We start from the raw sequence: 27,557 nt of genomic DNA, 5'->3' as shown, positions 1-27,557 counted from the left end.
CCCCAGTGCTCCTGATTCAGCCACCATCTTTGCTCCCTCTCACCCCACTTCCTAGTGAGAGAAGTAGTCACAGATTTTTGTAAAATATCAAATTTGAGTTTTTCTCAACCATACACAGGACAGAGATTTTCCCAACTTCTTTCTTGTTTATGGTCTCTGACTCTGTCTTTGTATATAAAGAATAACAGTTGCAGACGACGCCCGAATTTATCTTGCCAAAGATTTAAACAATGTATAGAAAAGGAGCCATCAGAAAATTGAAAACTATCCAAGAACTAGCATCTGGAATACAGTTTGGTAGAAGGAAAATAAACACTGACTTCCCCAATGCTCTAGGGCAGTTCAAAAATTCCAAACACAGTCAAAGGAGTGCTTTCCCAAATGTATGGACAAGAGTCAAAGAAAGTGTCTCAAACATTTACAAGAACAGAAAAACAAGAAATACAAATTCCAGATCTTGTTTATAATAGCATTGTATATTGTGAGCAAATAAACAATTTTTTGTTTATTGTGCTAAACGTAATTACAATATAAAACCCTGACAAAGACTTCAATCTTCCCATTACAATTCTCATAATTCCAGAAAGAGTCCATTTATGATTCACATTGGCTTTGCTAATTTTTTAAAAATGACATTTGTTAAGAGCTTACTATGTGTCAGGCACTGTACTAAGCGCTGGGGATAGACACAAGCCAATTAGGTTGTACACAGTCCATATCCCAAAGCAGGCTTAAGTTTTCATCCCCATTTCACCAATGGGACAGCTGAGGCACCTTTTATTACAAATTGCTGTGTAAATCAGTGTTCAAATCCAATGAATCCTTTCTATTTTCCTCCAGGCTTTCTCTGTAAACATCAAGTTGGCTCTAATGGGAAAGAAAATCCCTCCAAGCCTCTAAGTTCATTGTGGGCAGGGAACGTGTCTACCAGTTCTTGTACTGCATTCTCCCAAGCGCTTAGTATAGTGCTCTGCACACAGTAGCGCTCAATAAATACCACTGATGGATTGATTGAATGACTTGTACCTACCCCAGTGATTAGAACAGTATGTGACACATAGAAAGTGCATAACAAGTACCAGAAAACAAACGAGCAGAACCAGCATCAGATATTTGGCTGCCTTGAGGTGGGAAAAAATCGTAAATCTCCCTATTTTCCCCGCCACGACAGTGGACACCCCAAAGCAGGTGACCCTGCATCTGTTACTCCAAGCAGAATAAATGAATAACATCACCTATAGCATTTTGCGACCGCCTCCCAACCCACATCAAAAATATCATACCACACTTACTCGCATAATTATCTCCACTGTATAAGCCACCCCACCCCAATTTGATTTTTGAGGCAGAAATTCAAGGTTATTTTTGTAAGCAGTGATTGTGCTGCATACCAGGATAAGAGAAAGGTGAGAATGCACTCAGCCCGCAGATAAAGATCCACCCGGGGGGAGTCTCTTCTTTGAAATGTGCATAATAATGATAACTTATTGGGGTAGGCGTTAAGCATTAGCTATGCCCCAGGCATTGAACTAAACAGTGGAGTAGACACAAGACAATAGGGTCAGGCACGGGCCTCCCAGGCTAAGTAGAAGGGAGAACAGGCATTGAATCCTCATTTTACAGATGAGAAAACTGTCCTGTGAGCTCGAAGTGGGGAGGGTATGTATCTGTTTGTTGTAGAGTACTCCCCTAAGCATTTAGTACAGTGCTTTGCACACGGTAATCGCTCAATAAATAGGACTTATGAAGGAATGAAAGTGATTTGCCCAACGTCACACAGCAGACAGGTGGCAGAACCCGAATTTGAACCCAGGATGTCTGCCTCCCAGGCCTGTGCTCTTTCCCCGGAATGTACTAACGCTGCAGATGCTGACTCTACCATTCGTCCCATGCAGTCTTTGAATCACGCTCGCTCATACGTGGGGTGGGGAAAAGACGAGGGTCAGGACAAGAAAACAGTACAGATCCAGAATCATGCTGGGGAGGGAGTTTCTTCACTGAGACATAAGAAGAACTCCAGGGTCGGAAAGGAAGAAAGAAGAGGTAGTTAACTCAATGTATACAGCCCTTGGGAGAATGTGATAGAATTAAGGGATGGTCTCATGCCCTTTCCCTTCCATCTTCCCCCCATCCTTTTTTCCTCTCTTTATTCTCTTTCTTGCCTTATTGCTAGACATAATTCTTATATGGTCCCACATAATGGGGTCCTTACCCTGTTCTGGGGTAGCTAGAATTTTGCAGAAAAAAGTAGGACAATTATGTGTGTCAATATGGCCATAATAAAACAAGAGGGAATGCCATCGACCAACAGTTTTAACACTTTTAGTCTCGCCAAATTTCTCAAGTTCTGAATTGGAAGATCCTCACGCTCAGGGTGGCCTCTGTGCCTTATTGTGTGTGACGCCAACCCTGATCCTATGGAATTATTCATATCCTTAGGATAATTAGTGGAAGAGGGTTTGGGGGGCTTTTGATATTTTTAATAAGAAAGTATAGGACAGTGGGTTGTGAGGTCTCTTGAAAGACACCTTAGTCCCCTGTCCCATCTTTACACTGTCCCAGGCGAGGAAGGAACCAAATCACCTAGTTTCACAAATTTCTAGGGTAAGCCATGTTCCTTCTTTTTCGGGAAATTCTTCTTTGGTACTATTCTAAATCACCATGCCAGAATTTAAGTCAATTTCCCCTTGTTTCTCTTCCAAATAAGAAGCAAGGGCTTTGTGCATGAGGCATTTCTTTTTTCTTCCATTAATTCCATAATCCTAGGAAACTAAAAGCAGACAGGTGCCTGCAAGTGCTAGTGACTTACTGATTTTCCAGTGATGCCATTTATACCTTGGGGCACTTTCTGTGTTCCAAAATAATCTGGGCATAACTTCTGCCTTTCGGTACAAGCCTGACCTAACCGCCGTTGTTGTAGTAAAATTGCGGTCTCTTGAGTATTGAAAACTGCTGAGAGGAAACCGTAGTCTCCTAAATCCTAATACGTTGCCTAGAAACCTGGGTAAAGAAAAGGCTATCCTAAGTAATTGTATTTAGCAAAACTAATTGCATTTTCTTAGTATTACAGGGATTTGAAGGGAGGTTTACATTTGGGCCCTTTCCTGTGAAACGTGCAGTTAGGGAGCAAAGGGAGGAAAAAGCGCCCAAATGACTGAAAAATCAAACCTCAAAATAAGTAAAGTACTTACCGATACATTTAAAAGAAGGCCACTGAAGGGATGAACAGCCACGAAGATTCAAACGTACGACGCTGGGGCGCCACTTCCGTAAAATATTCACTACCACTTTGTCATGAATGATGTCCTTCACTGAAGAAAAGTCGATCTAAAAATGGCAAAACTGCAGCAGATTACTTCAAAAATACAAAGAGAAAATCACTCCCTGATCCCCAAATGTTAGAAATATACTGCACCCCCTCGCAGTAGTATTCATTCAATCGTATTTACTGAGCGCTTACTGTGTGCAAAGCACTATATTAAGTGCTTGGAAGAGTACAATATAACAATAAACAGACACATTCCCTGTCTACAATGAGTAGTAGACCAGGATAAGATAATTGGTTTTCTGCCTGGAATCTGATCACCTCATTCAGTTTTCTATATAAATACACAATCCGGGTTGTTACAAAATGCATCGGTTTCCTCATCCTTAATAAGGAGATTCAACCCCTATTCTGCCTCCTACATAGACTGTGAGCCCTACGTGGTACAGGGACTGTGTCCAACCTAATTAATTTTTACCTACCTCAGTGTTTAGTACAGTGCTTGGGATGCCATCAATGCTTAATAAAAACCACAGTGGTTATTATCAGGTTTTTCTGTCTATTGTGTGCAACACGGTCTGTATAGCCCCATGGGTTTAGAGATTAGTCAATGGTAATAATAATAATAATGTTGGTATTTAAGTGTTTACTATGTGCCAAGCACTGTTTCGTGTGTGTGTGTATCATGTAAGAAATGAAGGAAATAGGCAGTGAGGTGGTTTGAGTGCTGTTTCAACTGGAGAAATATGGCCATGGGATGGTTTACCCAACAGCTAAGATTTGGCCCCAAGAAAGTAGGAAACGTTGCCTTCCTGTAAATAAGGGGATTTAAGCATCTCCCCCTAACCCATTCCCATTTTTTATGGGATTTGTTAAGCACTTACTACGTGCCAGGCACTGTCCTAAGCACTGGGGTAGATACAAGATAATCAGGTTGGACATAGTCCCTGTCCCACATGGGGCTCACAGTCCTAATCCCCATTTTCTAGATGAGGAAACTGAGGCACAAAGAGGTAAAGTGACTTGCCCAAGGCCACGCAGCATACAAGTGACAGAGCCAGGATTAGAAGCCAGGTCTTCTGACTCCCAGGCCTGGGCGCTATCCATTAGGCCAGGCGGCTTGCCATTTCAGACAATACACACAGTACATTGTAAAATGGGGATTAAGACTGTGAGCCCTATGCGGGACAGGGTCCATGTCCAACCCAGTTAACTTGTATCTATCCCAGCGCTTAGTACAGTGCCTGGCACATTGATAGCACTTAACAAATACCAAGCTCCCCCCCCCCCAAATTAAAATTGAATATTTGGACTGACAACAAGATGTCTTTCCCAGCGCTTAGAACAGTGCCCAGTGTATAGAACAGTACTTGGCACATAGTAAGCACCTAATGAATACTATTATTATCATTGTTATTATTCCAAACAAGTTTACTTACAATACTCCACACTGCGTTAACTTGAGTCATCAACATCCAGAATCGGTTGACTTGAGCACAACTTGCCAGATCGACTATATTTAGATATTTAAAGATCTAGATGAGAAAAACATAACTTTACGCTAGGGTGTTAACTGAGGTTATTAAATAATATGTCTTCTTTTTGCAGCCAGTCATAAACTATATTACGTTATTAGAAAATGTTACTCCTGGTCTTTAAATTCTTAAATTCTTGTTTCGATGAGGTATGGTAGTCACAAATGAGATACAGTGAGAAGGGGCGCTTGAGAGGAAGGAAGCATGGGAGATGAGATGTAGCAGGAAGAAAGCGTAGATACGTGAGAGGGAGAGAGAGTGGGTGGGACTCCCTCAAACCAATGGTCAAGAGATTCTGCTTGATGTGGAGAGGAAAGGCTGGAGGTTTTTTTGAGGAGTCGGGAGATGTGTGCAGAACCAGAGGCTAGAGACAAGGAGACTGGTACAATAGTCCATTTGGGTTGATATATTCACATGATAAACACTGTTTTGTTTCATTTTTTGCAGGGGGTACTTGTTAAGGGCTTACTATGTGCCAGGCACTGTACTAGGCACAAGAGTAGATACCAGCTAATCTCCACAGGGACTGTCCCACTTGGGACTCACAGTCTTAACTCTCATTTTACAGATGAGGGAACTGAGGCTCAGAGAAGTGAAGTGCCTTGCCCAAAGGTCACACGCAGCCAAGTGGAGGGGCTGGGATTAAAACCCAGGTCTGCTGACACCCAGGCCCGTGCTCTAGTCATTAGGCCGTGCTGTTTCTCTATAACGATTTGTTATAGGGCTTGACAATCGTATTTATTGAACATTTACTGTGTGCAGAGCACTTTACTAAATGCTTGGGAGAGTAAAATATATATGTATAACAGACACATTCCCTGCCCACAACGAGTTTATAGTCTAGATGGGGAGACAGGCTTTACTCTAAATAAATAAATAAATTATGGAGTGAAGTGTGGCTGAAAGAGTAGATGGATAAAAGGAGCAAGTCAGGGTAACACAGAAGGGAGTGGAAGAAAACGAAAAGAGGGCTTAGTCAGGGAAGGCCTCTTGGGGGAGATGTGCCTTCAGTAAGGTTTTGAGGGGATGGGGGGAGTAATTGTCCCTTCTGAAATGAAGAGGAGGGGTTTTCCATGCCAGAGACAGGACAGAGGCAAGAGGTCGGCGGTGAAATAGACAATGACTATTACTGCAAAACGTAAAGAAACTCCAAGTTTTCTTCACAGTACAGTACCTATGAATGTATTTTGGACTAAGCCAGGATAAATGATCTATTTATTGTGTTTAAGTAGCAACGTTCAAAAATGCTGTGGACACATTTGTTTGAAAGCTAAATTGTTGTTTGTAAATAACACTTACATTTTTCATGAATAATATGTTCCCAACATTTTATAAGGTTCCTATTCTCATCCAAAATCCAGATTCCAAATAGTACAGGATCATTTATCTTATAGTTGGTTTCTAATTGCCTTTCCTGATTTTTTGCACATTGCATCATGTCTAATGTCAAACAAGTAAAACAACACTCATTACGGAAACTTAAAATAGAATAAAATCTCACCACATGCTTCTAGAAATAGAACGTTCAAAACTAAAATGTGTAATTAAATATTCAACTGTCAAACTGCCCTTTCCCTTTTTCACTAAGTGGCATTCTCATTCTTGACCTAATCTTGTTTTCATTTTAAAATTCTGAATTATCTGGCCTGAATTTCACAATGCCTGGAAGTCCATTATAGCCTGGGAAGCTCTGTAGACCTCTCTGTTCCCAATTTAGGTGCAAATAGAGTAAAATCTCCACAGCCAGAGCTTCAAGAAAAACACACTCTTTTAATGGTAATTGCCAGGCACTGTGCTAAACGCTGGAATAGATATAAGCTAAACAGGTTGGACACAGTAACTGTCCCACATGGGACTCACAGTCTTAATCCCTATTTTTCAGATGAGGGAAATGAGACACAGAAAAGTGAAATGACTAGCTCAAGGTCACACAGCAGACAGGTGGCAGAGCCTGGTCCTGCTGACTCCCAGACCTGTGGTCTATCCATTAGACCACACTGCTTCTCTAAATTGTTTCTCTGTGCCTCAGTTACCTCATCTGTAAAATGGGGACTGACTCTGAGCCCCATCTGGAACATGGATTGTGTCCAACCTGATTAGCTTGTATCTACCCCAGCACTTAGTACAGTGCCTGAGACATGGTAAGCACTTAACAGATACCATTAAAAAAAATTCAAATAGAAGCTATTTTCTGAGAGGTGACCTGAGGAGTAACAAGTAAGTTATGTGGATTCACAGGAAAGATGCTTCAACTGTCCCGATGGACTTCAATGAACTAGAGCTCCCTTCCCTTCCCTTTTATGGTATTTGTTAAGTGCTTCCTATGCATCAAGCACTGTTCTAAGCACTGGGGTAGATACAAGAAGATACAAGTCAATCAAGTAGGACACAGTCCCTGACCCACTTGGGGCTCACACTCTAGGTAAGTGGGATTACAGCTATTGAATCTCATTTTGCAGTTGAGGAAAACTGAAGTGACTTGCCCAAGGTCACACAGCAGGAAAGAGTGCAGCCTTGGGAGTCAGAGGACTTGGGTTCTAATCCCAGCTCCGCCATTCGTCTGCTGTGTGACCTTCGGCAAGCCACTTAACTTCTCTATGCCTCAGTTCCCTGATCTGTAAAGAGGGAATCAAGACTGTGAGCCCCACATGGGACAACCTGATTAACTTATATCTACCCCAGTGCTTAGGACAGTAAGCCCTTAACAAACACCATTATTATTTTCTTCTAGACTGTAAGCCTGGTGTGGCAGGGATGGTCTCTATTGCTGAATTGTACTTTCCAAGCTCTTAGTACGGTGCTCTGCACAGAGTAAGCAGTCAATAAATACGACTGAATGAATGAACCCAAGTCCTCTGGCCCCCGGGCCCATGCTTTATCCATAAGCCATGCTGCTTCCCATTGGCTTCAACAGAACATCACGCTGTGTGCTAGGAAAAACTTTATGACCCATCCTGAGGATGACTGAGGAGAGTGATGGGGAGTGGGGGCTACAACTCAAGAGGCCATGATCGGTGAAGAAGCAGGAAGGAAGGATGATGGAAGCAAGCTGTAATGGATGGCCCTTTCCTGTTATTCATTCCCTTCAAAATCTATTAGTTAAACTCTTGCCTCTGTTAGAAAAACAAAGAAACTATAGTTAACTAAACATCAGAATCTTCAGAATAACATTTAGCCACGATGGCATCCATCGAACCCGTAAAAAAGCAAATAACGTTTGGGTTGAGGGCAAAAGTCACTCTCCAGCAAAACTCTCCAGCAAATGGACTTAAAACAGCCTGATCTTTCCACAGCTTTGAATTTATATTTCTACTTTGACTATTTACCTCTGCTGGATCTCCAGACGCATAGTTCAGGCACTCTATCCTAGAAAATGCAGTGTGGCCTTGTGGATAGAGCATAGGCCTGGGAGTCAGAAGGACCGGGGTTCTAATCTCAGCCCCGCCACTTGTCTACTGTGTGACCTTGGGCAAAGCACTTCACTGTCCCTCAGTTCCCTCATCTGTAAAATGAGGATTAAGATTGTAAAACCCCATGTGATAATAATAATAGTAATAATGTTGGTATCTGTTAAGCGCTTACTATGTGCCGAGCACTGTTCTAAGCGCAGGGGTAGACACAGGGGAATCAGGTTGTCCCACGTGGGGCTCACAGACTTAATCCCCATTTTACAGATGAGGGAACTGAGGCACAGAGAAGTTAAATGACTTGCCCACAGTCACACAGCTGACAAGTGGCAGAGCTGGGATTCGAACTCATGAGCCCTGACTCCAAAGCCCGTGCTCTTTTCCACTGAGCCACGCTGCTTCGGGACACAAGGGCTGTGTCCAGCCTCATTAGCTTGTATGTACCCCAGCACTTTAATACAGTGTCTGTCACATAGTAAGCACTCAACAAATACAATTTAAAAAAAGGCCAAACAGTGACTTGTTTTAAATCATAAACAAGGATGGGGAGATATTGGGACAGTGGAAACAGTCATGATGCCCCAGGGAAAACGTTTTTGAAAGCCTCCAGGGGTAAGAGAGGGCCAGGACAACACAACCCTTTAATTTCTACTGAAGTAAAAACCCATATGCTAGCGGGGAATCTATTCAACCAAGATCTTAGCCTGACAAGGTGATTATAAATTTCTCCCCTCTCTGAGGTCTGTATTACAGACGGCTCAGTCTAAAGCGCTGTTTTGGGGTATTAAAGTCATTCTGACCTCCAGTGCTATGGTAACAGTTTGGAACTTTCCATGAACAGGAAACTTTTGTTTTGGAAATGACTAGTTTAATGGGACAGACCTCTGCAATCTGCTTCTTTTTTGTCAACTGTGGAGTTCAGCCACCATCAAAGCTTCTTTGCAGCAAGAGGTTAAGTAGATGATAAGGCCTGTGACACCTGAAGTGGCTATTCCCAGAATCCATAGCATTTTTTTACTTTAAAGGGTCAACACATGCTCCACTTGAATGGACACTGGAATTAATGCACCATTTCCAGTGCTAAGCGATCTGACAAGTTTTAGGTCTTCTGGAGGCAGCTGTGTTATTTAGCTACAAGAAAGCATAGACTGGCTGTCCAACTTCATCAAGACTTTTCTGTTGTATTTCTTGCCAAACTATGTGGAAAAAAAAGGTCTTACACTTTCAAAAAAACCCCCAAAACAAAAAAACCCTCATCTTTGCCAAACCTCCCACTTACTGAAAACGCTTGGCCTGCAGTTTTAATGGTAGATTTAGAAGCCCAACATCTGCTGCCTAAAGCCTATGGGGTAAGCGTACCCTAGAAATATGGCCGTTAAATAGTGCCCCTTCTTGTTTTCATGGGCTGATGTAACCAAATCCAAAAATGAAATAAAGTAAACCTATAATTTATAAGAGCTCTCCAAACAAGGTACATCTAGTTGTCATTGGTTCCAAACTGCTGTTTCCAATTATATTTTCAAAACACTAGCTGCATAAATGTATGAATTTCAAAGCCACTGAAAGCTGTCACTTCCAGAGATATAAAGGAGAATTTAAGCACAAGCCAAATGTAATATTGATATCCTTACACTGTCTTCAAGAGGTTTGGAGCATTAGTCAGTTAATAATAATTATGGTATTTGTTAGACACTTTCTATGTATCAAGCACTGTTCTAAGCACTGGGATAGATATAAATTAATCAGGTCAAACAGAATCCCTGTCCCAAATGGGACCCATCTAAGTAGGAGGAAGAACACACATTGAATCCCCATTTTACAGTTGAGGAAACTGAGGCACCGAGAAGCTGTGGGAAGGGAATGAGCCTGCTAACTCTGTGGATTTGTACTCTCCCAAGGTCACAGTACAGTGCTCTGCACATAGTAGTCACTCAAAAAACATCAATAATGATGATGATGAAAGCAAACTGGGGAACAGCGGTGAATAGACTAGATATGTAAAGTAGGGTGAGTTGGTGGAGTACTTTAAAGCCAATTGTTTGGTGTTTTTACTTGCTGAGAGGGACAAGGCAAGTCAGTGGAGGATTTTGAGGAATGCAGAGTTGTATGTTAAGCAACAATGACCTAGAGGACATTGGCCTGGAAGTCAGAAGGACCTGGTTTCTAATCCCGACTCCGCCACTTCTCTGCTGTGTGACCTTGGGCAAGTCACTTCCCTTCTCTGCGCCTCACTTACCTCATCTGTAAAATGAGGATTAAGACTGTGAGCCCCATGTGGGACACAGACTGTGTCCAATCCACTAAGCTTGTATTTACCCCAGAGCTTCGAGCAGTGCCTAGCACCTAGTAAGCGCTTACCAAATGCCATAAAAAGGTAGATGATGATCTATATAGCAGCAAGTAGTGTGGCCCGGAGTATGGAGAGGCTAAAGGCAGTGAGGAAGCTGATACGGCCCTCAGGACTGTAAGCTCATCCTCTAGGCAGTAAGCTCACGGTGGGCAGGGAATTTGTCTTTATACAGTACTCTGCACACAGTAAGTGCTCAATAAATACAATTGATTGATTGATTCAATCGTATTTATTGAGCACTGTGTGCAGAGCACTTGGGAGAGTACAATATAAAAATAAACGGACACATTCCCTGCCCACACCATGATATACTGGTTTAGTCATGATGTGACCATAGCTTGTACCAGGATAGAAGCTGTTTGGGTAGAGAGGAAGGGGTGGAAACCTGACGAGTTAAAGGTCTGAATCTGTTTCCAAGCCTGTCTCATTCTATCTTGATCTCCAGGAAGCCTTGGTTAAAGAAGGGCAACCCCTCATCTGTTAGCTGCCCACTAAGCTGGTAAATCCAACCTAACGATTCCTCGAGAGTCCATGGAGATTTTGTGTTGTTTGAGACAGCATTTCACTAATTTTTTATATGGTATTTGTTAAGTGCTTACTATGTGCCCAGTAAAGTGCTAAGCAGTCTTAATCCCCATTTTACAGTTAAGGGAACTGAGGCAAAGAAAAGTAAAGTGACTTGTCCAAGGTCACACAGCAGACAAGTGGCAGAGCCGGGATTAGAACCCAGGTCTTGCTGACTCCCAGGCCCGTGCTCCATCCATTAGACCGCACTGCTTCACTTTGTCTTATATCACTTAGTCTGCCCTGCTGGCTTTTGTGTACGCTGTTTTCCAACTCCACGTATGGCTGCTGCCCAGTGGAACTGTGTTGCTGGAAGCATTACTTGAATACTGGTGAGCTGACGACATTCCAGATCAATCAGTCAATCAATCAGTGGTATTTATCGAGCACTTACTATGGTAAGAGCTTACTATAAACAGGTCCTCACCGTTTTATAACTGTAACTTTGTCGTATTTGTACCATTATCCGAATATGGGTGATTTGTAAAACTGTGAGTAATTGTGCTTAGCCCACTCCAGTTTTGCCTGTCAGTACTTTGGTTCAAAATGACAGACTATGGGAAGGGGCAAGCCAATGACCACCGCAGCAAGCACTGCTTACGGCCAGAAAATGTGGGAGCCTTGGATTGCCTTTCCAAAATAATTTGTATCCTCAAGTAAAATTGTGGGATTACGTGCACTACAACTTTTTTTTTAATCAACAGTATCAGTTGGATGTCACAGGAGCCCTAGACAAGAAAAACTGAGGGAAGCATCAAGCACTATTTAAATCACAATCTCTTGTTTTGCCATTAAAAATGGTGGGTTTTCCATTATTCGCTTCATGAGGTCAACAGTTCATTTCATTATATCAGAAGAGGATAGTCTAACCGGGGCAATTAATCTTACCGTTGGCAGACTGCCACCTATCCAAACTCCAAGCCTCGGAGTTGGGATTCATAAAGGAATGGAAAACATGAATGCTTTCTATTAAGAAACAATCAATATTTGGAACTTTTTGAATATGACGTAAACTGTAAGGGATTCAGTGAGTCGAAAAACCACTGGGAATATGAGAAAACATGAACTTTGCAGAGTAGTTTCCCGAACCTGCAATATAGGCCATGAAAAGACCTCTGAACGGAGGTTATTTACCTGCAGCTTTGGGTCTCTAGAAATGTGTTTATCCATCAGTGGTATTTATGGAGCGTATACTGCTTGCAGAGCACTGTGTGCAGAGTGATTGTAAGCCCGTTCTGGGCAGGGAATGTGTCTGTGTTGTTATATTATACTCTTCCAAGCGCTTAGTGCTCTGCACACAGTGAGCGCTCAATAAATATGACTGAGTACAATATAAACAACAGAGCTGACACATTTCCTGCCACAACGAGCTTGCAGTCTAGAGGACGGGCTTACAGTCTCAAAGTGTGTGGTCTTATGAGCTCATTGTGTGATCTCAGGCAAGTCACTTCACTTCTCTGGGCCTCAGTTTCCTTATCTGTAGAATGGGGATTTGGTCCTACTCCCTCCTATTTAGGTGGTGAGCTCCATATGGGGCAGGGACTGTGACCAACCTGATAATCTTGGATCCACCCCAGCGGTTAGAACAGTGCCTGACACAGAGTGAGTGCTTAACATATACCACTATCATCACTTTGGGTGGCCCCACAAGGACAAGGAGGTAATCCCTGCCTCTTTTTCACCCCTACACTCAAAATGAAAAGTTGGCACCTACAGCCTCGATGATTTTGTTCACTCCCCCAAATTATACACGCCTGAAAATTAGACATGTAGACATGCCTCAGAAATGTGGCCTCTTCATGCCAATGACTGAAATTGGACCATCAACCTGTTTTTTAAAACCTGGTGGAAAAAAAAGAACTGCTTGAAACTCACCTGGACTACCGCTCTTTCAGGTAACTGGGCCATCCTATCTCTAGCCGACGACAAGTGTTTATGCGTGGCCACTTCTGGCTTTTCACTCCCTTCATTATCGTCATCTTTCAGATGGTTTTCCATAACTATCTTTTCCAATCTCTGAAGAGGGAAAGAAGACACAATTCTCACCCTAAATGCAGGTCCACGTTGCCTTGTGGATTTAACCGTCTGTGCCATTTCCTGGCTTTCTAGACCATTTCCAGAGAGTCAGGTGTCGTCAGAGTATGTTTCCTTAAATATGCCAGGCTATCGAGTCATCGTTAAGATCGACTTAACTATTGGTAATGCTGGATGGATGGTCACATCCTTCTTTCCCTTTATTCACCCCTGCCCAGTATCTCCCTGTTGCCTCGTACCAATATGGATGAAGCAGCATGACTCAGTGGAAAGAGCACGGGCTTTGGAGTCAGGGCTCATGAGTTCGAATCCCAGCTCTGCCACTTGTCGGCTGTGTGACTGTGGGCAAGTCACTTAACTTCTCTGTGCCTCAGTTCCCTCATCTGTAAAATGGGGATTAAGACTGTGAGCCCCACGTGGGACAACCTGATTCCCCTATGTCTACCCCAGCGCTTAGAACAGTGCTCGGCACATAGTAAGCGCTTAACAAATACCAACATTATTATTATTATTACTTCCTTGGAATCCCACAGGATTGGCCATTCTCAAGCTGGAGAACACATTTCATGGCATTTCCTTTCTCTTCCCTAAGAATCATCATCATCAATTATCAGTGGTATTTATTGAGCACTCACTGGGTGCAGTGCACTCTACCAAGTGCTTGGGAGAGTGAAATACAATCAATCAATCAGTGGTATTTATTGAGCATTTACTACAGGCACTCACAGCCTGTACTGAGCGCTTGGGAGAGTATAATACAACAGAATTAGCAGACACGTTCCCTGCCCGTAACAAACTTACGGTCTAGAAGGAGCTTACCCTCTAGAGTATGATACAGAGTTGGGAGACCCTTCCGCTGCCTATAACAACCTTACAGTCTAGAAGCTACCACTTGAATCCCACTTGTCCCCACGTTGTCACTCCATCCATGGCCCATCTGAGCTACCTGTCATTTGGTGAGACTGAGAGACGAGAAAGTCAACCTATATGCTGTTCTCTCCACTCAATCCATCAATCAACCAGTGGAATAATAATAATAATAATAATGATGGCATTTGTTAAGCGCTTACTATGTGCCAAGCACTGTTCTAGGCATTGGTAGATACAAGGTTATCAGGTTGTCCCATGTGGGGCTAACAGTCTCAATCCCCATTTTACAGATGAGGTAACTGAGGCACTGAGAAGTTAAGTGACTCAGTTAAGCTGACAAGTGGAGGAGCCGGGATTAGAACCCATGACCTCTGACTCTCGAGCCCATGCTCTTTCCACTAAGCCAAGCTGCTTCTTTGAGCACTTACCGTGTGGAGAACACTGTACTAAGTGGTTGGGAGAGTGCAATCCAATATTCCCTACCCACAGTGAGGTCTAGGTCCACCTTTTTCCACAACCAGAAAGTTCTGATGGCCTGATAGCATGGGTAGAGTGAAAACGTGGAGAAGCTGGGTGAGTTGGTTGGGCCTGGACAGCCTGGTGGGCAAGGGAGAACTGTGGGGATGCTGTGAAGAGGGAAAACGGGAGCCACGGGGAGTGGAGATTTCAAAGATCAGTGGAGATTGGGGAAAGCAAGGATGGAAGGGGCAGGGATAGAGCTGGAGGAGGGCAGGGCTTTCATAAGATGGAGTGGGCGTGGATGATATGATGGGGTACCACATAAAAGGAAGTCCAAGATGTTCTGTGATGGTGAAATTTACCACACCGTCGGAACCCCTAAAGGAGAGGCCCAACTCGCTTTCCCCTCTGGGGGGGGTGGGGCTCCCCGGGGAATTTCCACATTTGGGACCATGTCAGAAAATCCTCTCTCTTTCCACTGGGATCTGCGTCTGCAGACCTAGCTCCCATCCAAGTTCTAAAACTGGCCTGTTGGAAACCACCATAGAATGGGAAGCCATGTGACCTAATGGAAAGAACACAGACCTAGGAGTCAGAGGACCCGGGTTCCAATTCCAGCTGCCAACTGCTGGGCTGTGTGACCTTGGGCAGGTCACTTAATTCCCTGTGCCTGTTTCCTCAATTGTAAGCCCCACATGGGACAGGGACTATGTCCGATCTAATTAAATTGTACCGATTCCAGCGCTTAGAACACTGTTTGACACATAGCAAACACTTAACAAATACCATAAAAGCCTATCTCGCTCATTATGGTTAAGTGTATATGCAACATACCTTAAATTCTCTGGCTTTTTTTGAACATTGGGTTTCCTTATGCCAGACCCTCATGATTTTTGATAGTTTTTCATGTTTAAACACCTTCTGAAGCTTCCTGGAGGCCTCTGAAAGAAACGTGTTCCATTAATGCCTCATGGATACTCCTTAATTTTAAAAATTCATTTGGTTTAATGCCTTTTATCATCTCACATGCTACTCAAGACCTTCCCAATAACTTCATTTCTTTAGTGTTATAACTAGCGATGAGGGGCTGTTTAGTTAAATGACCCCAGAATTTTACCAATCCCATCCTCTCTTTGATGACATTTAGATACAAGCATGATTAGTTGTGGAATTTATTAAGGAACTTGGTCAAGTCACTTAACTTCTCTGCCTCACTTTCCTCAAAGTGACTTGACCGAGTTCACAGAGCAGGCAAGTTGCGGTGCCAGGATTAGAACCCAGTTCCTTCTGACTCCCGGGTCCCTGCTCTATCCACTAGCTTACGTTGCTTCTCCATGTCAACTGCCTGCAATCGCGCCACCAATCAATGAATGATATTTATTGAGTGCTTACTTTGTGCAGAACATTATCATTCTGCTCTTTTCATTATATCCCTCTGCATAATTTGCGAACCCCCAACCTCAAATCTCGGCTACTCCATCCCCACTGCTAGAGCCTCTGCTGACGGCAACAGTATCACCAGCCGAAATAGCGGAGGACATCCAAGTCAGTTCCTGCATCCCCGGAGCTCCTGGAGTTGCAGGCTCAGAAGTAGCTATCCGGCTGACTGGGAGACCAGGCAACCAAACTGGGCAGCCCCCAACCCTTTCAGGGGCCTAGTGGACAGTCCGCCAGACTGGAAATCAGGAGACTCTGCTTCTAGCCCCAGATCTGCTGTCACTTGCTTGCTGGGTGACTTTGAGTCCATCACTTACCTTCTCTGCCTCAGTTTCCTCATCTATAAAATGGGGACCACATACCTGTTATTCCCCCCTTCTCAGACTATGAACACAAGGTGGCACTGTGTCTGGTCAGATTATACCGCATCTACCCCAGCAATTAGCACAGTGCTTGGCACACAGGAAGTATTTAATAAATACCTTCATTATTACTAGACAGGATCGTCAGGGTTACTAATCGTTTAAGAGCCCAAGGTATGCAAATAATTAATAGAGGCGTATAATAGGTATATAATAATCTTCTATATAAATGAACTATATATAAGAGAGAGAGCAGAAGCTTGTATTATGATGACAAAAAGCTTATAAGCATCTCAGACTTACCTATAATACGTTGCTTTCTCCCTTTCACACAAGCATTCCATTTAAGCACAACTGATCTTAACAGTCTTAGACTGTAATGTTTGGCTGACAGTGCAATCTTCTCATTTTCCAGTTTTTCTTCTCTTTTTTTGGTCAGCCAATATTCTTTCCATGCGCTGCCGTTTAAAGGACAGTCAATCATTGGTTGATGGAATGGTAATGAAGTCCACCACCCCAGTGTGGCTTAGTGGAAAGAGCACAGATTGGGAGTCAGGGGTCGTGGGTTCTAATCCCTGATCCGCCACCTGTCCCCTGTGTGACTTTAGCCAAGTCTCTTCACTTCTCTGTTCCTCAGTTACCTCATCTGTAAAATGGGGATTAAGACTGTGAACCCCACGTGGGAAAACCATTACCTTCTATCTACTCCAGCGCTTAAAAGTTCTTGGTACCTAGTAAGTGCTTAATAAATACCATCATTATTATTATTATTATTAGAAGGGGAGAAGGAGGAGAAAAGGGTTTGGTTGGAGCAGCGGGGACGACAAGTTTTCTCCCCAAGCCCAAAGGTGGGTGGAACTGAGCTGGTTGTCATCAGCTGATCTGATTCTGTCCTAGGGGAGGAGGCCCGTAGGGCGATATGTAGTTTGCAGAATTTGGGTCATTCCTTTCTTTTTGGAACACTGTGAAGACTTCCCAGATGTCTTCCGACGCCTTCTTCAGAAATATGTCACAATCATTTTAACAAGAAATCAATTTAATTATCCTGAAAGAGTGCTGCTAATGTACTCTCAGTGATCCGATTCAAAGTGTTCCCCAAAGAGCCTCTTCAAGTGCAATTTGGCATCAAGCTTGTGAAACAGTGCTTTGAACAGCAAAAGGGGATAGTAATAATAATAATAATAATTGTGGCATTTGCTAAGCGCTAACTGTGTGCCAAGCACTAGACTATGAGCTGAGGTAGATTCAGGCTAATCAAGTCCCACATGGGGCTCACAGTTTAAGTAGGAAGGAGAACAGGTATTATGTCCCCATTTTGCAGATGACAGGACTGAGGCCCAGAGAAGTGACGTGACTTGCCCAAGGGCCCACAGCAGGAAAGTGACGGAGCTGATATTAGAACCCAGGTCCTCAGACTCCCAGACCCGTGCTCTTTCTCCTAGGCAACATTGCTTCCCTGCTCCCAGGGGTCTCCATCACCATTCACATCCCCCAAATGGATCCCGACAGTGCTCTCTCCCTTCTGTCAGGAACAATCAGCTGAGTGTGTTTATAACATTAAAAGAGACGAACTGGTTCTATTTGTGGAGAGGTAAAGAACTGTCAATCCTATTTATCAAGTTCCTTGAGGAAACACAAACCAGGAAAGTTCAGTGATTTTTCTGACAACTGATCGGGGAGGTTATGCCAGTACTAACATTTGGGCTCAGGCTACGTTGTAATTATTTTGAGGTTAGTACTCTCTACCGAATAGCCATGGGTTTTTTAAGTTATTCTTAAAAAGAGATTTTCTCTGGAAATACAACTACTCAGTCATTCTACCACAAAGCCAAAATTCCTTTTTTTTTAAAAAAGGTATCCTTACCCAAAGAAAAGTCTCTTCACATTTCCAGTATGAAAATTGTGTGCTCTTTTGTATAACTCAGGAGTCATCTAAAATAAACAATTCACTTCATCAGTTAGCATTACATTTAAAAATCAATGAGTCTTTAAAAACTGAAGAGCAAATTAGACTAAGGGTTTCACTTCTACCAGTGACCATAAGGAAAACTGTTCAAAGCCAAACGGCTAAGAGTTGACCATCAAGAAATCATCAAACACAATCAAACCTGATTTGATTTGATCAAACCAAATTTGTCCATTATATTGTTATATTATACTCTTCCAAGTGCCTAGGACAGTGCTCAATAAATGCAATTGACTGACTGATTGGTCAGTGACTAAGGCAATCATTTACACACATCTTTTCTAAGTGTTCCCTCCCTCCTTGACGTCACCGGGAATGAGGCCCTTCAAGAGTACAGGGTAGGCAGGAGAACTTGTACAATGTTGGGGCTGTTATGGTGGTTTGTCAAGGGCCACCCTTTTTTTTTTTTAATAGTATTCATTAAGCGCTTACTATGTGCCAGGCACTGTACTACGCGCTGGGATGGATACAAGCAAATCGGGTTGGACACAGACCCTGTCCCACATGGGATTCACAGTCTTATTCCCCACCTTACAGATGAGGTAACTGAGGCCCAGATGACCATGTAATATTTTGGCCCATCTTACCAAACACTTATAATTAGTGGTTTATGCTTATGACTAATAATAATCATCACTGTGGTACTTGGTATTAATGATAATAATAACAATGGTACTTTTATGCATTTTCAAAGTGCCCAACACTGAACTAAATTCTGGGGGACATATAAGATCATCAAGTCGGACACAGGCCCTGCCCCACACAGGGCCTAAGATGGAGGGAGAACAGGGGTTTCCTTCCCATTTCACAGATGAGGAAATGGAGGCACAGAGAAGTGACTTGCCCAAGGTCATACAGCAGGCAAGTGGTGGAACTGGGATTAGAACGAGGTCCCCTGCCTTCCCGACCTGTGCTCTTTCCACTAGGCCACACCACTTCCCTAAAAAGTACAGTGTAATCTAATTCCATTAAACCACCAAGAAAGATGCCACTGATATTAAAATATCCTGCAGTTTTGTATATTTTACATTTACATAATATGTTGCTCATATTTTTTGAGACACCTACCTGGAGACAGCATTTCTTTTTTGACTACTTTGCCACACACTTTGCAAAGCCAAAATGTTTTCCTATGTGAATCTTGCTATAAACAATTAAATTAATGTGGGTTTTTTTTCTTTATTAAAAATAACAAATTTATTTGTTAAGTGCTTACTGTGTGCCAGGCACTATATTAAGTGCAGGGGTAGACACAAGATAACTGGGTTGAACACGGTCCCTGTCCCACATAAGGGCTCACAGTCTTATTCCCCCTTTTACAGATGAGGTAACTGAAACCCAGAGAAGTTAAGTGACCTGCCCGAGGTCACACAGCAGACAAGTGGTAGAGCCGGGATCATTCATTCAATAGTATTTATTGAGCGCTTGGTATGGATCAGAACCCAGGTCCTCTGACTCCAGGCCGGTGCTCTTTCCACCAGGCCACACTCCTTCTCAATGTGTCTAAAATAACCGTGTACTGTATTGCTAAGAAGCAGGGAAGAGCGGTCTCCGAAAAGAACCCCTTACTCACTAGTTATTGAGATTGAAACATTTGGCCCCGAGAAACTAATCTGGACCTGAGAATGTATGTCAAATGTAAGTTCGTTGTGAGCAGGGAATGTGTCTGTTTATTGTTATAGAGTACTCTCCAGAGCACTTAGTACAGTGCTTCGCATGCAGTACGTGCTCAGTAAATACGACTGAACGCATGAAGGAAGGGATAGAGTTACCAGCTGTCCATCATCTGTGCCAAAAAGCTGCTCCAAGAGATTTTCAGAGAGTCTTTTAAATTTGGGATTTGCTGATGAATCAGTGTGCCGGTCCCTTTAAAAAAAATCAGAGAGCACAAAAGGAAAGTCAGTTTGTCAAAATGAACAAGGAATTACATATTATACAGGCAACAACTGCCACAATGAATGGTCTACATTTCTCCCCATCGCCCTCCTCCTCTTTGAACTCTTGGTTCCTGGTGCTACGACCTTGAGATTCCCCTGGTATCTGAAGGCAGAAATTGGATTATTCAGTGAAGAGACTCTACAGTAGACAGTATCTTGCTGCTATTTCAGCACTACCATTTTAACAGTGTCACCTTGAAAACTGTTAAGAGAAGAAAAAGAGAATATGTACCATAAAGTAGCATCAAATCCAAATTCAATTAGATTCTTGATCCTTTCTTCTAAAAATTTTAGGGGATCTTCTGGACACTTAATGAGTAGGCCACAGAGGAGAGCCTGAAAATAGAAATGGATAAATTAGCTTCTTTGCTATTGCTGAGTAAACCTTGTGGGTAGAGCACCGGCCTGGAACTCAGAAGGTCCTGGCTCTGCCCACTTGTCTGCTGTGTGACCTTGGGCAAGTCATGTCACTTATCTGCACCTCAGTTACCTCATCCGTAGAATGGAGATTAAGACTGTGAGCCCTATGTGCAGAACACTGTACTAAGGGTTTGGGAGAGTACAATAGAACAATATAACAGAGTTGGTAGACAAATTCCCTACCCACAATGAGCTTACAGTCTAGAGGGGGAGACAGGAATTAATATAAATACATAAATTATGGATATGTACATAAGTGCATTGGGGCCAGGGGGATGTGGGAAGTGAATAAAGAGACCAAATAAAGGTGATGCAGAAGGAAATGGAAGCAAAGGAAAAAAGGGCTTAGTCAAGGAAGGCCTCTTGGAGGAGATGTGCCTTCAATCAGGCTTTGAAAATGGGGAGACTCATTGTGTGTTGGATATGAAGAGGGAGGGTGATGGGTGAGAGGTCAGTGGTGAGATAAACAAGTTGGAGGATACAATGAATAGGTTGGCATTAAGGGAGTGAAGTGTGTGGGCTGGGTTACAGTAGAACAGCAGCGAGGTGAGGTAGAAGGGGACAAGATGACTGACTGCTTTAAAGCCAATGGTGAGAAGTTTCTGTTTGATGCCGAGGAGGATGGGCAACCGCTGGAGGATCTTGAGGAGTGGGGAAATATGGACTGAACATTTTTGGAGAAAAATGATCTGGGCAGCAGAGTGAAATATGGACTGGAGAGGGGAGAAACAGGAGGGAGGGAGGTCAGCAAGAAGGCTGATACAGTAATCAAGGCGGGATAGGATGTTTGGATTAACGTGGTAGCAGTTTGAATGGAGAGGGAAGGGTGGATTTTAGTGATGTTGTGAAGGTCGAATAGAGACAGAATTTAGTGACATTGCATATGTGGGTTGAATGAGAGAGATGAGTCCCAAGGTTACAGGCTTGCTAGATAGGAAAGATGGTGATGCTGTCAATAGTAAGTGCTTAGTGCACATAGTAAGCACTCAATAAATACGATTGAAGAGTGACAGGAAAACGATGGGGAGGACAGGGTTTGGGTGAGAAGGTAAGGACATGTTTTGGACACGTTAAGTTTGAGATGACGGTGGGATGTCCAAGTAGTGATGTCTTGAAGGTGGGAGGAAATGTGAGACTGCAGACAGGGAGAGAAATCAGAGCTGGAGATGTAGATTTGAGAATCATCTGCATGTGGGTGGTAGTTGAAACCATTGGAGCGAATAAGTTCTCCAAGAGAGTGGGCATAGATGGAGCATAGAAGGGGACCTAGGACTGAGCCTTGAGGGACTCCCACAGTTTGGTGGTGGAACGCAGAGGAGGAGACTGGGAAAGAGACGGAGAATGAGTGGCCAGAGAGATCGGAGGGGAACTGGAGAGAACGGTGTCAGTGAAGCCATGATTGGATAACGTTTCCAGGAGAAGGGGTTGGTCGACAGTTCCAGGATCAGTGCTCCCACTTAGCCTTTCACAACCAGTGGCTTTTGTGTGGTGACTCCATTGTAAATGGTGGGTTGTTCCATCTCTCATTCTCCCCAAATCCAAAGGAAAGTATCCCTATTCCCTTTCGTTGACTCCAAAGTAAGTACCAGAACCAAGGTCATGGGAGATTCTTTCTGATTCAAGCCTAATGAACAATACAAACTAAAAATAAATATTGTCAAAAAATGGGATTAAAATAGCAACTCATGGGGAGATTTCAAAGCAGAGAAGCTAATCCAGTTAAAAAAAAAACCCACTTAAAACTAGGCAACTGACTGAAAAAGAATTTAAATACTTCCCTCTACTGGACAAATCCAGATTTCCGGTTCTGCCTTGATTGGATTTTCTTTAGACATAACTTCACTAAGTTGGAAGAGCATTTTTGTATTGCGTTAATATTCTACTGACTACATCCCACATAGCTATAGTCTCAGCCCAAATAATTGGTCTTAAACTGACCCTAGGCATATAAACATTCTATACAGACTTTCAACAATGGCTCTCAAATATTTTACCAAAAGTAAATAAGACCTTCCTGATTTAAAGTGGGCCATAAATACCAATTTTCTTTTATTTATTAATGAAATGGTTTTGTTTAAATGTATTTGTGTGTATATAGTACTGAGTCATTACGGGAGGGATGAACTCAGTGAATCAATCAATCAAGGATATTTACTGAGCATTATGTGCAGAGTACTATACTGAGTGCTTGGGAGAGTACAATACAAGAGTCAGTAGACACATTCCTGCCCATAATGAGTTTATCGTCTAGAGGGGGAGACAGACATCAACATAAATAAATAACTCATAATACATAATTTGCAGATATTTATGTAAGTGTGTGGGGCTGAGGGTGGGGTGAACACCAAATGCCCAAAAGACATAGATCGAAGTGCACTGAACTGTTTATATAGAACATCAACATGGCTGTGCCTAAATAGCTTTGTTAATTCTACATCATTAAAATGCTGGTGCTAGATTTTTGTTCACACAGCTTGGTGAACACACACGATGGTGAAAGAAATCTTACTAGAAATCTCACTAATCTCATTAGAAATCTCACTAGAAATAATACATAGATTGTGAGCCCCATGCAGGACAGGGACTGGGTCCCCTGATTATCTTGTATCTATCCCATTGCTTAGGACAGTGTTCGACACATAGTAAGCACTTAACAAAAGCCATTCAAAAAATGCGAAGGTACAGAAGAATAAACTAGCAGACTGCTGGAAGAATTAAGCAATTTCCTTGCAATTACCAACGTTTTTCCAGGATGGATGTCTATAAATCCGAAATTGCTCCTGAAACATCTCTGTCATAGTGATTGTAGGCAAAAACTTTAAAATGACTATCTTGCAGATAGTGTCAAAGTTTCTTAAAAACAATGAAAAATTCTGCCCTTAGCTATATCGATGGTTTCAATTAACTGCAAGAGAAGAACTTTTTCCTTACAATGCATTATTTTCCAGTCATCGTCTCCTGTTTGAAATGCTTTTCTAATTTAAAATGTATGGTAAAGATGATTTTTTTTTCTCTCTTTTAACCCCCAAATCCTACAATGGTACATTCAGTCTGTTGCTAAATCCTGTCAGTTTTTTCTCCACAATATTTTTCACATTTGATTCTTCCTTTCCACCAAATGGCTACCACATTTTCGAGCCATTGTTTCGAGCTCTGGTCGTCTGTCAAATTAAATTACTGTACCAACCGCCTCACTGATCTCCCTACCATCAACCTCTCCACTCTTCAGACTATTATACTCCACAGCCCAAAACATCGACTCAAAACATCATTCATCTCCCTCAACGAATGGTATTTACTGAGCTCTTACAGAGTGCAGAGCATTGTAATAAGTGCTTGGGAAAGTACAGTAGAACAAAGTTGGGAGATATGATCTCTGACCAGAAGGAGCTTATAATCTAAGCAAAGTCTCCTGACCAGTGGATTCAAAGTTTTCCATCGTTACTTACCTTTTTTACTTTACCTACCGCCTCCTAGCCCAAACTCTACACTCCTCCTAAGCGAACCAACTCACTATCTCTTGCTTTCTCCTTTCCCGTCTCCAGCCCCCTACTCATACCTCCTCCCCGGCCTGGAACCCACTCCCCTTTCATAGCCACCAAACCACAGCACTCCCTACCTCGAACCCTACTGCCTGAAGGAGGTATTCCCCAATTAATTTTCTATCCAACCTGATGATCTACCCCAGTGCTTAGTTCCATGCTTGGCACATAGTAAGCACTCACTACCACAACTATTATGACCGACCACCTAGAAAGAGATCTCTTCTAACACTTTAAGGCATCCTGGTGTCTTAAGAGAGCGAATGCATCTTGAAGCAACTGACCAGACCCACTTAATCTCTCCATTATTTAGCAGCATGGCCCAGTGGATAGAGCCCGGGCCTAGCAGTCAGAAGGACCTGGGTTCTAATTCCAGCTCTACCACTTGTTTGCTGTCTGATCTTGGGCAAGTTATTTTGCTTCTCTGGGCCTCATTTACCTCATCTGTAAAATGGAGATGAAAGCAGTGAATCCCATGTGGGACAGAGAATGTATCCAACCCGATTTCCTTGTGTCCACCGCAGTGCTTAATGCAGTGCCCGGCACATAATAAGCGCTTAACAGATACCATTATCATTATTATCAAATACCATAAAAATCAAAAAAACCCCACAAAAACTCTGAGATCTTGCTGATGCTTGATATGACTCAGGCTCCCAACATGAAGTCTATGCTTCCAAACAAGACTCTGAGGCAGTGTTCGCTCTCTCTCTCTCTCTCCCCCGACAAATTCCCTCCTTCCCTCCCTCCCCTGATCACTCCTGCTATGCACAACATGCCCACTTCTCCACTCAGATCCACACTTGCCTCTTCTGCATTACAGAGTTTCCCTTGTTCCAGACTTTTTATTTCCAGCTGCTGTATTAATCAGTCAATCAATGGTATTTATTGAGTGTTTATTCTGCTAAGTGCTAGGGAAAGTACAGTATAACAGAGACGGTAAACATGTTTCCTGCCGGCAACAAGGTTACAGCTTAGAGGAGGAGCCATTAAGGTACATAAATAAATTACAGATACCGATGTAATTGCTGTGCTTTGCTTGGAAACAGTTAAATTTCCACCCTGTGGTTTCTTGTTTTCAACAAAAGCTTCTCTGGTAGGAAATAAGTAGTAATAACTTGGAATGAACTAGTCTTTGCGAGTGAAATAGCAAGCAAATGATTAGTGACTCCGGGGAGAGATGGTCATAAGGAGTTTTACTCACAGTCACTGTAAAGGCATCAACAGAAACTGAGAAAAGAAAGTTGGGAGGCTAAGCTGACACCCTTCTTGAACTCTGACCGATTCTGTCTATGTACTTGATCCTTCAAAACGAGTTCTCAGAACGTCTTCTGGCATATTGCTGTCACTCTGAGAGATGCCAAAAGAAACCGCTATCAAAATGTCCCTATCGATTTTATGAGGGAATTTTTCCTACTTAGGATATTGAAGTGGCTGGTTTGGTGGAGGGTTTTTCCTACATCTTTTGCTTTTGTCTAGTAGGCTTTAGTATTTACCGCGTTGGAAGTTTTAGTGGCAACAGCAATATTTAGTTGAAAACCCAAATATTAAAGTGGACCAAGAAATAAGTACCAATCCCTGATCCTCAACCAGGGCTACAAACTCAGGGATTTAAACCCGCATCTCTGTTCCACTTTCCTAGGCTACTTCACCCCACCCCACTTCAAGAATGGCTATTGCCATTCTCCCTAATGAGGCACCAGAGAAGAAGAAACCCCCCTACATGTAAACTCTTTGAGGGCAAGCGTCGTGTCTATTAATTCTCCCAAGACTTAGCACAGTCCTTTGTGCAGAGTAAGCGCCTAATAGATACTACTGAGGAATGGAAGAGCATTTTCTGTTCTTGCATTTACTGGGCACCTGAAGCGACCTTAAATCTGGGGTTGGTTCTGTAAACGTGTATGCCGTTCTTTCGGATGGGGTTTTATTCGAATTGTCCTTTTTTTAAAAAAAATGACTTTTTAAAAAAGTGGTACTTGTTATGTGCTTATTATGAACCAGGCACTGTACTAAGTGCCTGGATATGTGTCTGCCGTTCTTTCAGATGGGTTTTATATTGTACTTCGGATTGTCCTTTTTTTAAAAAAAAAATTGACTTTTAAAAAAAATGGTACTTAGTATGTGCTTATCATATACCAGGCACTGTACTAAGTGCCTGTATATGTGTCAGCCGTTCTTTCGGATGGGTTTTATATTGTAGTTTGGATTGTACTTAAAAAAAATGACTTTTTTAAAAAATGGTACTTATGTGCTTATCATATACCAGGCACTGTACCAAGTGCCTGTATATGTGTATGCCACTCTTTCGGATGGGTTTTATAGTGTACTTCGGATTGTCCTTTTTTTAAAAAAAAATTGACTTTTTAAGAAAATGGCACTTATTATGTGCTTATCATATACCAGGCACTGTACTAAGTGCCTGTATATGTGTCAGCCGTTCTTTCGGATGGGTTTTATATTGTATTTTGGATTGTACTTAAAAAAAAATGACTTTTTTAAAAAATGGTACTTATTATGTGCTTATCATATACCAGGCACTGTACTAAGTGCCTGTATATGTGTATGCCGCTCTTTCGGATGGGTTTTACATTGTACTTCAGATTGTCCTTTTAAAAACAAATGGACTTTTTAAAAAACTGGTATTTCTGTGCTTATTATATACCAGGCGAGGTACTAAGTGCGGGGACAGACGGATCGATTGTATTTGCTGGGCGCTTACTTTGTGCAGAACGCTGTACTAAGCACTGAGAGGGGGAAGAGGGGGAGAGGGAAAAGTGCGTGAGTGGGAGGGGGCCGAAGTGTGGGATGGAAGGAGAGGGAGAGTGGGAGGGGAAAAGCGGGAGGCGGTGTGACAGAGACAGGGCCGGGGGAGATGGGGCGGGGGGGGATCCCCCATCTGCCCCCCCCGTACCCTCCCAGCCCCCCCCCCGCCCCGTACCTCATAGATCTGAGGAAGGTGGTGCCGCCTCATGTAATCTCTCTGGAAAGCCATGGCCAGAGCGGGAGGCGCCCGGCACAGCCTGACCCCCGCCCCCCCCACCGGCCCCCGGCCGTCTGTCTCCCCGTCTCCCCCCCGACCCCGACTGCCCGCCGCTGGCCCAGCGTCCCGGCGGGGCCTTAGCAACGGGCCGGGTCCGGGGGGCGGGACGAGGGAAACTACCTCCCCAGGCCCCGCCCCTCTCTCTCCAGGCCCCGCCCCTCCCTCTCCAGGCCCCGCCCCCTTCACCAGGCCCCGCCCTCTCCGCCAGGACCCCCCTGCCACTCCAGGCCCCGCCCTCCCCATCAGACCCCGCCCCTTCACCAGGACCCGCCCTCACCGGGCTCCGGCCCTCCCTCCTCAGGCCCCGCCCTCCCCCAAACTCCGCCCCTCCCACGCCAGGCCCCGCCCTCCCCTCAGGCCCCGCCCCCA

At 43.3% G+C, this 27,557-nt stretch overlaps 1 protein-coding gene across 4 annotated transcripts in view; it reads right to left on the bottom strand.

Moving 5' to 3' along the window:
* FBXL13 (F-box and leucine rich repeat protein 13) overlaps nucleotides 1-27,168 on the bottom strand; it is a 94,227-nt gene extending 67,059 nt beyond the window's left edge. For all 4 annotated transcript variants that reach the window (XR_005660692.1, XM_029077950.2, XM_029077953.2 and 1 more), the window contains exons 1-9: nucleotides 27,087-27,168; nucleotides 20,419-20,522; nucleotides 20,022-20,115; nucleotides 18,148-18,215; nucleotides 16,587-16,741; nucleotides 15,319-15,425; nucleotides 12,997-13,137; nucleotides 4,705-4,800; nucleotides 3,192-3,327 (exon numbers count right to left, since the gene is read on the bottom strand). Coding sequence is in view for 3 of the 4 variants with exons in the window: in XM_029077950.2 (XP_028933783.1) it covers nucleotides 3,192-3,327; nucleotides 4,705-4,800; nucleotides 12,997-13,137; nucleotides 15,319-15,425; nucleotides 16,587-16,741; nucleotides 18,148-18,215; nucleotides 20,022-20,115; nucleotides 20,419-20,522; nucleotides 27,087-27,140 (955 nt within the window). In the remaining variant the exon portion in view is untranslated. The remainder of the gene's footprint in view (nucleotides 1-3,191; nucleotides 3,328-4,704; nucleotides 4,801-12,996; nucleotides 13,138-15,318; nucleotides 15,426-16,586; nucleotides 16,742-18,147; nucleotides 18,216-20,021; nucleotides 20,116-20,418; nucleotides 20,523-27,086) is intronic.
* Nucleotides 27,169-27,557: the final 389 nt, after the last annotated feature.

This window comes from Ornithorhynchus anatinus, chromosome 13 (assembly GCF_004115215.2).
Source record: "Ornithorhynchus anatinus isolate Pmale09 chromosome 13, mOrnAna1.pri.v4, whole genome shotgun sequence".
NCBI lineage: Eukaryota > Metazoa > Chordata > Mammalia > Monotremata > Ornithorhynchidae > Ornithorhynchus > Ornithorhynchus anatinus.
Note: the sequence above shows the minus strand (reverse complement) of the source record. Positions and strands in the feature narration are given on the sequence as shown.